The 11,391-nt window shown below is 46.0% G+C and overlaps 1 protein-coding gene across 1 annotated transcript in view; it reads right to left on the bottom strand.

Moving 5' to 3' along the window:
* Nucleotides 1-11,035, bottom strand: part of zgc:174356 (uncharacterized protein LOC100137120 homolog) — a 52,762-nt gene extending 41,727 nt beyond the window's left edge. The window contains exon 1 of the mRNA XM_041182696.1: nt 10,899-11,035. Coding sequence (XP_041038630.1) covers nt 10,899-11,000 — 102 coding nt within the window. The 5' untranslated portion in view covers nt 11,001-11,035. The remainder of the gene's footprint in view (nt 1-10,898) is intronic.
* Between the last annotated feature and the right edge of the window lie 356 nt (nt 11,036-11,391).

Genomic DNA, 11,391 nt, shown 5'->3' on the forward strand with positions numbered 1-11,391 from the left:
ACTGCACAATGCAAAGTAATGAGAACTTCAACAAAAACAATATCATTTGCATAATGCAGTTCATTGCTGAACAAGCAATCAGTCTTATTGAAAAGGATTAAATCATTTTCAAAGAAAGCAGTTTTTTGCATTCAGCCATGTGTATACATCACATCCATAGTAATTATATTACTTCTCAAAGCACTAAATAATTAGATGGAAGGACAAAACAATCCACATTATTTCTTTTCAACACTTAACATATCACTGTGCTCTAATGCGCTACTGTACTTAATTGCTTTTTGCACCTTGTTCTATAGGTAAGTCAGAATTTCTGTGCAACGTACTTAGCAATTCCTTGCAAGCTGCTGTGCATTCATCTACAGTGATACCTCTGACAAACCTGGATGTTTTCTATGCCTGTTATGATGTTTAGATTATAAAAGCAGGCAATAATATTGCCAGCCATGGGGCTGTGGGTACATCATGGTTGCTGTCATAACTTTTATGCTACATTTAATGTGCATATTGGGCTGGATTTTACAGAAGCATCTAGGCTCACCACCGAATTCAAAGAAAGCTACACCCAAGACCTGGAAATCTCTGCAGAGTGTATGCCCAAAAAATGTTTAAATCTGGCACCAAATCAAGTGGATCTCCAGGGGCAGAATTCTCCCCACGTTGTGGGGGGGATGTTGAAGAGCAGGCGTGCAGAAGAATGCCTCCGATCGACGCCCCCGATCAGGGGTGCGCCGCCATTTTACGTGAGTGGGCCAATTGAGGCCCACCCAGCGTGATGTCCACACAGAAGAGCTATGTGCTCCCTGTGCAAGCGGAGGGGGGGGGGATTCCCTGAGCCATGAGTGCGTTCTTTCGCGCATGCACACGAAAGAGTGCACTCGTCTCCCTGAGGCAAAGTTCTGCCTCAGGGAGATCGACTGTACATTAAAAAATATTAAAAATAGAAAAGAAATATTCCCTGATATGTCCCCTCATGTGACACTGTTACATGAGTTGAGACATGTCCATAACTTTTAAATACACTTTAATTAAATTTTTTAAAAACCTACATGAAACCTCTTCCAGCCGGTGGATGAGGTTTCAGGCTTTTTCTAATGCCCGCCAGGGCTCCCGGCCTGCCCGCCAACCTTAAACTTTAATGACTCTGTCAATGACCTCAATTGGCCATTGGCAAGTCTGCGGGCACACAGCTGATTTTGCTGAGCCCCCACCTATCTTAAAATTTAAATGGGGCGTGGTGACACCGGGAGTTCCACCCAACATCACCCCACTTCATTTTACCCGTTGGCGAGCGGTACCCCCACCCCCTCCCCCCTCCCCCCCACCCCCTGCTCACCAACCAGGAAATCCTGGTCCAGAAGTCCAGCGCCAGTAATGTCATCAAGGTGAGGAAGAGGCCACTCACACTGAAACATACTCACAGACAGCAAACCATGAAGTTAACAGCACTGAATCACTTCACTTTTAATTTAAATTTTCTGATAAATGATCATGATTGCATTGAGATAAACGCTAAAATAAACAGATTTTTAAAATATTATTTTAAAAATGTGGAAGTTTATTACAATGGGGAAACTTTACATACCACAAATATAAAATTAGTTTTTCAGGGCAAGATAGGGTGTTTAGCAATCATTAAGATGTTAGTGTGCTGTTCAAAACCCAATTACAGTTCATTCAGCAAGGTGCATCTTTTTCATGAGTTTCTACAGTGAGACTGCCAGTATAAAAAATAGAAGTTTGCATCAATTCATGATTGCTTAAGGATATCCTTCTGGCAGAACCTCATGGAGAAGTATAGGATCACTGACAGTGACTTCTAGTACAGGGTAAGACCACATCTGAAGTACTGTGTGCAATTTTGGTCTCTAAATTTAAAAAAGGATGTACTTGCATTGGAGGCGGTACAGCGAAGGTTCAGTAAATTGGTCCCCGGGGTAAGGGAATTGTCCTATGAAGAGAGGCTGAATAAATTGGGCTTATATTCGCTGGAGTTTAGAAAAATGAGAGTCAATCTCATTGAAGCCTACAAAATTCTGAAGGGGCTTGGAAGGGTGGATGCTGAGAGGTTGCCCCATTGGCCAGAGAGTCTAAAGCACGTGGGCACAGCCTCAGGATAAGAGGCTCAATCATTTAGGATTGAGATGAGGAGAAATTTTTTCACTGAAAGAGTTGTGAATCTTTGGAATCCTCTACACCAGAGAGTTGTGTGAATGCTCCATTGTTGAATATATTTAAGGCTGGGATAGACAGAGTTTTGGTCTCACAGGGAATTAAGGGATATGGGGAGCAGGTTGGAAAATGGAGTTGAAGCCCAAGATCAGCCATGATCATATTGAATGGTGAGGCAGGCTCGACGGGCCCCGTGGTCTACTCCTGCTCCTTTTTTTTTATGCTCTTATGTTTCATGTTAACCTGAGCATCCCCGAAGTTGCTGTCAGTTTCAGCGGAGTAATATCGGCAACCACCATTGTTTCACCATTGTTACCATCACAATGTCTGAGTCATTATATTTTTGAGTCTTCTCTTGGTCTAGTTTATTCAACTTTTATGTCTTAGTGCACTGTCAGAGGTGTGTGTCAACTCCCGATGCATCACAGGATCGTCTAGTTTTGCCTTGAGATCTTGGAAAGTTTTCAAACAGCCAGATAAACAACCACATAACCGGTTTGGTAAGTGACTACGGCCCACCGGCTATTTTATGCCTCCATGAGATCTCACTGCAAAAGCACATCAGGGCCTTATTTAAAGTACAAAGCAAATTATTATTCATTATTTGTGCAAATGAAAAATCTAAGTGATTATTATAGATTTACAGCAGAAAGCTTTTGTCAACTGGCTTGGACAAAATAATAAAGAAATTGTAATTTTCTTAAGAGCCAAGCCAAATTGGTCAATAATTTGCAGATACATGTGGCATTTCATCTTGCAGAAATATCAACTTTTCCCAAGTTTTTTAAGCAGCCCCTTTGTCTTCTCTGGACAGAATACTTTTAGTATCCAAGACTGCAACTTCTAATTAACCAGCCAAGAAAATTTGAAAAGAACTTCAAATAAATAAAAACTAAACCAATATCTAAAATCTGCATATTCTTGGAAATCACCTTTAGACTCCACATCAAGCAACACTGTAGCAAGTTACAGAATACTGTATTAAGATTGACTTTGGCTTGAGCAGGCAGATAAACTCTAAGTACAATGGTGGTGTTTTAAAGATGGCTATTAAATTAAAACTTATGCATAAATCATCAACTTCATCATAGTGACTTGGAAATATATATACATAATATATATATGTATATAATATATATGTATATATATATAGCAAAGATTAAGACAGAAGCAGTTTACATTTGATAGAACACAGGATGTCAACCACAACCCAACTGTCTGCAAGTCACAGGCAGTTCTACCGATCCGCAGATAAGCCAGGAAGTTTGGTCTGACAACTAATCAGATTAAGCATGGTTGAAATGTCAATTGAATGCACTAAAGTGAGATATGAAGTGAGTCACTTAGCAATTCCGGGCACCCAAAGCACAACTGTGCCTTTGAACTGGCTTGATTGACCATTCACTCTTGGGCTTCCTGAACCAGAAATAAATACTTCTGTCTTTTCTGGAATTTTTAGCTCACTTTCAGTAGGTCTGTAAATTGCAAGTTACAACTGACAAATCTAAGCCGTTCTTTGAAGAAATGAAGGACAGAGGAAGTGCAATGGATGTTGTGTGCATGGACTTTCAAAAAGGTCTTTGTCACATAGAAGGGTAGTTGATAAAATTAAGACACACTGAGCAGTATTTAATGGAGATGAAGGGAGGGGGCGCTGGCACCATCGGGAGAACCAGCACGAGGCCCACATCACCTCTTTTATGCATTAAGTGCCACTCATGCATTAAACTGGACAGCGGCAGGCCTTCTCTGGTTCAAGGAACCTGGGAGCAGAAGTCCCATCCACTAAGATCTGATATCCACCATCCAATCAGTCACCAGCAGCTCTATCAAACAGCAATGCCACCAGGGGAGGTGGTGGCTGCTGCCAGTAGGATACCCGCCCTGTAAACTGTAAAATAGCATTTCAGGCTAAGATGGCCATGCAGAATGCAGTCAATAGTTGAACTTAATGCTAGGAAATCAGAGCTAACTAGAACTCAGGAGGTTGCTTTAAAGAAAATATTCTTTACTGCTAATAAAAAGGCAACACAAATACTGTGCCTAGGCACAGCTTGTTAGGATGGGACGTAGGGGTGGGGGGGTGGGGCAGGGTTGGGGGTGGTGTGAGATATGTGAAGCCTTGGCTGGTCCTGTGTAAGACCAATTTGTTAAAGAAAAGACTGAGAAATTAATGGTGTAAAAGTGGAATTTTGCATATCTAGGCATTCATGCCTAATTAACATGAGATTTTTCAGGGCATGGGACTGTGAGCAGTGTTTGACACCAAAAACAAGTGACCTCTCCTGCATTGTGTCACTCAGAATGGTCAATGGAATGAAAAGAATTGAACTTGATATACAAATGAGTAGTTGGCAAATCACTCAGTAGAATTCCAGATTCTCTAAGCTAGTCAGAAGACTTTTTCTCGTCTCCATTGGTGGTCATCTTTACCGAGGAAATGTACCTTTATAAGTACAAAATATATTCATGGAAAGAGTCTAAGAGACCTTACCCACGTTAAATGATGGGGCTTTATCAGCCACTCACAGGCAGCAATTATTGTGTCATGTACAAGTTATCTGAGGTAGAGCAAGATGAAAGTTAAATCAGTTGGATCACTTGTGTGCAAATGGGGTTCAGCCAAATTACAGGATAAACCAAATTTAACACCATTACCTCAGCTGATTATGATCAATTTGACCATATAGACTCCATCTCCACAATAAACTGGCTAACTAATGGTGTTAAATTTGTCAGCTATCTATAGCATTTAGCCTAATTTAATCTCAGTTTATAACTTGCACAGATATTGTTTTACATTGTTAAGGAACTGAAATACTTAACTGAATCGGCAGTCGTAGGGCAGGGACTTCAGTTCCCAGTGGACCTTAGGTCTCCTGCACATGCGCTGGCCAGGGAGTGGCCGCACGTGTACAGTTAGTGCTTTTTTTCCATTCCTCAGGCGGGGAACTGGCCCTGCATGCCTGTGCAGAAGAAAAGAAGAGCAAACGGTGTGGAAAGCAGGTCAAGTAACCTGAAACGGATAGCCATTCCAGAGAAGATCTTCCAGGGAGCAGGATACGGGGAAGGGAACAGGGAGGGGTCCCAGAACAAAGCTCCAGGCAAGGACAAAGACAGGGATCAGGAAGAGGTCTCAGAAGAAAGTCCCGGATAAGGGGCAGGGACAGGGGTCAGACTGAGGTCCGGAGAAGTCAAGTTAAAGAAAGGAGCTCAGCTATTGGATCCAAGCTAGAGAGCTGTGAGGAGCAGACTTGAAGCAAAGCAGGCTTGAGAGAAGCCCTGAAGATCCAAGGAGGCAGCCAAAGGTTGGTGGCTTCTTACTGCAGGCCTTGAGGGGCAGTGGTGTTCTGCTTGGCGCAGCCAAAGATTTGAAATTGTGCTTGGAAGCTGAAGCTTGAGTGTACTCAGAGATCCAGGGGAAAGGAATTTCAGAAGGCTAGACTGAAATCCTGGAAATGGATCCTTGCTGATGCCATCCGAGTCGGGGTGACATTTGGGAAGAATTCCAAGATGAGTTCTTCAAATGTGGAGATTGCAAACCCTTGTGAGAAAGACAAACATTCCATGAGACTGCTTAGCTCACGATGCGACAAATGTCTAGGTGGGTTGTTGAAAAATCCATGGGATCTGCTTTGGTCGCATCTGTCATTTACGCTGGAGTGCGGTGTGTCTGACCACAGTTGGCTTGTGAATTCACATGTACCTCATACTCACCCTGAATATTGGAGTGTAAGAAAGGTGTTGTAAATTATTTTATCATTCTGAATTTGTGTGTGTCTGTAAAGACATTACTGGGATAAAGGAATAGTGAATGTTTAAATCATCATTTTCCGTTTGTATTGAGATTTTTTTTTTAACCTTTCCATCTGGTGTAATTTTTCTAGTTCAATAAATGTTTTAGACTTTGTGTTAAAATTTTGTCAGCAAACTCCTGTGAATTTTCAGTAACTTCCTCCATGGTTTTGAAAAAGAAAGGACGGAATGTTCCCGTCCAGTTGGCGTCAGGCATCATGGTGGGCCGGGAAGTTGGGGGGCGGGTGGGGGGAGGACACAATATGACGAGAAGGCCAAAAATCAGTTTTACGCCATTGTAAAACCGGTTTGCCATCGTCCGCTCCACCTGTCAATGGTGGGCCGCATTTCCCACCGCCGCACATCACAAAAGTCATTTTAATATGTTTGCATCTAATTATGAGCCTGGCTGACTGGAATCATCGCCCCACGTCAAGTTTACTGCCAGAGTTGGCGTGACTTCAGAATAGCGTGCTTCACGACTGCCTTTAAAAGGCGCGCACCTGGCGATCTGGACACTGAGGGGCATTCGGAGGTGAATGCACACAACCTTGCGCAGAGCTTGTGAGCATTGCCCGTAGGACACCAAGAAGCGCTGCGATTTTGTTGGGGGGCACACAGGCAAGTTGCTTTATTCTGGCTGGCTTTCAGTGCGGTCCTAGTGCGGGTCGGACTCGGGGAGGTTTGGAGGAAGGCAGCGCAGATAGACTAAAGGAAATACCCAAATACATGCTGGGGGGTGGGGGGGTGGGGGGGGGGGGTGTGCAGCAGGGTGAGGGGGGAGTGGCCGCACACTTGGAGAAGCTTGTCAAAAGTGGGCATTTTTGTGCAGCTGAAACCGTTCAGCTGCAGCTCCATTGATATGCTTGGAATCGGGCCTCTGAAGCTTTTCTGCCCACTCAAACAACGCAAAAGTGTGAAAGTGCCACCAAATGCTCTAGAACTTTTCAGCCCTCGGGCGTAGGCTGCAAATTAATGCGCATTTTAGGGGGCAGCGGAGCAATTGGCCGACAGGACAAGTTGCACAATTCCCTTGCTAGAGGTGGCCATGGCACAGTCACGGGTGGAGGCGCTCACAGCCCCTTGCAATGTCTATCTTAAGGTTTGGACCAGTATCCATTACGGTTGAAGCTAACAGCGCAGCCTTGCACTGTGGGTTAGGAGAATGCCTGCGCCTGAGCTGAGAGCACAGCCTGCAGTCCAGTGGGCAAAGCTGCCGCCAATCAGTCAAGTGGAGTGAGGCGGAGGTGGGTGGCTTTTGGACTACACACTGGCCATCCAAGTTGTGGCCAGCACTCTCCTGCATGAAGGGGCCTTCAGACTTAACCAAGAGAGGTTCTCAGTACACCAATGCTAACCCACGCATTTCTCTCTTTGAACCTGCAGGGGGAGAACATCAGGATCATGGAGCCTGGTGATTTAGCAGCATGCCTCATATCTTACTGGGAGCAGAGAAGAAGAAGAAGAATGTGGTGGAGGCGCCTGGCTCAGCAAGGAGAGGAGCACCTCCCCCAAGATGAAGGGGTAGCAGTGTCTGCTGCACACGCAGCTGAAGATCCACAGCAAGCTGTGGCTTGTAGGCACCTCGCTAGATCCAGGGCCTATAGACAGTGCCTGCCATTCCTGCAGATGACCGAGAACCAGTGTTGCCGAAGACAGCACATGTCCAGTGAACTGGTCAATCACATATGCCACCTGCTGCAGAATTTGGTACCACGGGGACATGGAGGGTATCCACTTCCTGTGGCTGTGAAAGTGATTGCAGTGCTCAAATTTTATTCCAGTGGCTCCTTCCAGGGTTCCACCTGTACGGGATCTCGTAAGCCTCCAAACACAAGGTGTATCCAGGAGGTCACAGGCACCATCTTCACCAAGGTGCAGAACTTTGTGCATTTCACCCAGGATCAGAAAAACCAGGAAGTAAGAGCGCTGGGATTTGCGCAGATCTCAGGTTTTCCGCAGGTGCAGAGTGTCATCGACTGCACTCACGTGGCGCTTAGAACTCAGTGGCAACAAGCAGTCAGCTATGTCAACCGCAAGGGCTTCCACTTTCTGAATGCTCAGCTGGTGTACGACTATCACAAACACATCCTGCAGGTCTGCGCACGATACCCAGGCAGCATCCGTGACTCCTACATCCTTAGCGGGTCTCACATCCCTGACATCTTCCAGGATCCAGAGAGGCTGCAATGTTGGCTCCTCGGGCACAAGGGTTACCCACAGAGGATGTGGCTACTCACACCCATCCAGCAGTCTCAGGCTGCAGCAGGGCAACAGTATAATGAGACTTATGCCTGTGAGCCCAGCTTTGGTGGAGCAAACAATAGGCGCTTTGAAAATGAGGTCTGCTGGAGCACTGCAATACAGTCCCCAGAGGATGGTGCGCACCATTGTCGCTTGCTGTGTGCTCCACAGCCTGGCACTGCAAAGAGGGGAGGACCTGGCTGAGGGGTAGATAGAGGAGATGCACATATCCTCCAATGAGGAGGATGTCGAAGCCGATGGTGGAGATGAGGTCCTCGAAGGCAAGGATGCCAGCGATGAGGCCATTGCACTGGCCAGACAAGACAAACATGCTCAGGAGGCCCTCATAGCCACAAGATTCATGGTGGATGATGATGAGATGCAGTGAAGACAATCCTGAAATCCTCACCTTGCATCTGCAAATGTTTGACTCCTGTGTGGTTCATGGCAGTGCACATACCTTCAGTGCTCAGGCTCATGTCATTGGAGATGCAGTGGATGCTCTGATAGTTGCTAGATTCCAGGAGGATGATGACAGCATGCAGTGAGTACAGTCCATAGATCTTCAGATTGCCTCTGTGGATGTCTGACTCCTGTCTGGCTGATGGTACCTCGCTTGTGCTCTTTGATCAAGGTCATATCATGGAGACGCAGCCGTAAAACTTTAAATACACCTCGTCTTTTGTCAGCCTTCAGCACCTGACCCCTTCAGGAGCACAACGTCACCATTCACAGATTCTGAAGATATGGGGGAGGCCAGCCCCACCTCAAAGGTGCTGAGCGCACACAGAGAGAATGAGGGAACTCTGTGACACCTGCCCACGACATTCTGGCAGCAATGACAAGCACCATCGAGGTGCAGGCATCACTAATGTGTCCAGTGAGTGTGAAGCCAGACCATCACTTTGGTCTGAAAGTTTCACAAGGCACAGGGAAGAGGCCCCAGATTGAGACAGCTGTCTTTATTTTGTGCAGAAACCAAGGTTTCACCTCTGGTAAACAATGGTCACCAGCCAGCTGGACGATTCTATTTTCAAAGTCAGTGAGGACCCTGATGTCAGGCATTCCTCCACTAGTCTGCGACCTCTCACTTTTGTTGTGTGCCAGCTTGTCCCTGCATGAATATTGATGGAGAGAGTGCCAGCAGGACACCAGCCAGGCCAGATGTGTGGGTGAGTGGTTCCATGGATGGGATGAGGACACAATCCACAGGGCAGATGAAGCTGTGTGTGAGAGAGTGAATGGTGATGTCCCTTGAGCTGACAGTGATCCCTGTGGATGTGTGAGTGTGTGAATTGAGAGTGATGAAAAGAGTGACTTACCCTAGAGGAGATCATTCATCCTCTTTGGCACTGGGTGGCTGTCCTCTTTTGCAGGGCATTAGTGCTGACCACCGCTGCCCCCACCTCCCAAGCTGGATTGGTGACTTTACTTGCAGGCCTTCATCCGGAGCAGGGATAGAGGACTTCATGGCAGGTGCCCACTGCGTCTGATAGGCACCCGAGGGAGGTGTCGCTAAATTTGGGAGCAGCATGTTTCCTCCCTTTGGCAGCCATGACATTGCAATAGCTTCCGATGCCTTAGAGAGTGCTAGCTCTGTGAAGGGCCGCCCTTTAAATATGGTATCCAGATTACTGAAGGCCTGAGATGACAGTGGAGCAGGCAAATCAGAGGCCACCCCGCCAGTGACCTGATGTGTTTCCCAGGAATGCATTGTTAATGAGGTGCGATGCACAGGGAGTGGGACGATATAGTGCGTAAACCATGCACCTTAGTTCTAGATTTCTCCCAGGAGGGGAACATTGACATGGAACGATCGGAGAAAAAAGTTGAAGTTACCAGTTTCATTAACTATGAAATTAATGAGTGGTGATCCAATTGATTCAGCCCAACTTCAGAGCAACTTTTATCAATCCTAGCCTTACTTATAATTTTAAGAAAGGGTCCAGTACAGGCAGCTTTTAAGGTTTCTGGTGGTTATCAACCTGCCATAAGGGGGGTTGAGAACGATGGACAGCAAGGCTGGTACCATCACTTTAAGTAATAAAGCACTTACTGTATTTTTCACAAGCCATTCGATGGACAGGCCCAATTAAGGAGCTGTAACATAAATGATCCCCACAGCTTTGGACCCAATTTCCAGAAACTTGCAAGTGCAAACCCAAAAAGTTTGAGAGCTCAGCAATGTCGTTAAGAGAAAATAAATTATAGAAATAGAGAATGCAGGAAAGTTGATGTTAAGGGGGATGCAGAAGGGGCCTGCAACATTAGGGAAATAACAATTAATATATCATGTTCTGCAGAACATTTAAGGTGTGGCTGTTTCAGCATGGGGACAGAAATCCAAAAGTACCTGGCAATATGTTGACGCATGGAAACTGCTAACAACTCTGAACTCACGGAATCTTCACTTAATTTTAGCTAATCGGACAAACAATTAGCTCACAGACGGCCAGCAGGATGTGGGTTGTCGACACGCACAGATACAGCTACAACTAAAGGAGCCCCGTGGTAATAAAGTGCACTATGAAAGTATTTTTGACAGTCTGTAGACGAACAACACAAAACACCTGTAATCAGTCAAAATAAACCTGCCATTTCTTACACCAACTGACAGAAACCCACACCCCCCGCCCCCCCACCACCACCCCCCATCACAATAATATAACAGACAATCTGTAACCCACCTTCACCAATACAAGCCGCTGTAAAGCGAATGTATTTAAAAAAGTCGAAGCCAAGTACAGAAAGATCACCGGCTCCACCGTGACAATGGTCCTCGGATCCATTGGGGTTAAAACTTAAGTCAAAACTAGAGGGGGCTTGAGGATTGAAAGACGGTCAAAGTTATGAGGCGAACTGAAAGAAGTGGGTTCTAAGCTAAACTGCTCATGGGGTCATATGATTATTGGTGAAAGTGCGGTGGGGGAGGCGTTTCTTGCAAAATGTCATACTTTGACAGGTCAGTCCTGCAGCGGGTGGAGGGAGGGTGGGGGAGGGGCGCGCGGTGGGGGCGGGGCGCGCGGACAGGTGAGGCCAGGTGAACACCTGGCCAGCACTTGAGCGTCCCCAGATTGTCCCTCCTTCAGCCCCATGGCTGGTGGGGAGGGATGAAGACGTTGGCTTTCTTCCAGCGTGGCTTACAATTTTGGGGGGATTTTTATTTTTATTTTTTGGCAC

The sequence above is a fragment of the Carcharodon carcharias genome, chromosome 2 (genome assembly GCF_017639515.1).
Source record: "Carcharodon carcharias isolate sCarCar2 chromosome 2, sCarCar2.pri, whole genome shotgun sequence".
In the NCBI taxonomy this organism is placed as follows: Eukaryota; Metazoa; Chordata; class Chondrichthyes; order Lamniformes; family Lamnidae; genus Carcharodon; species Carcharodon carcharias.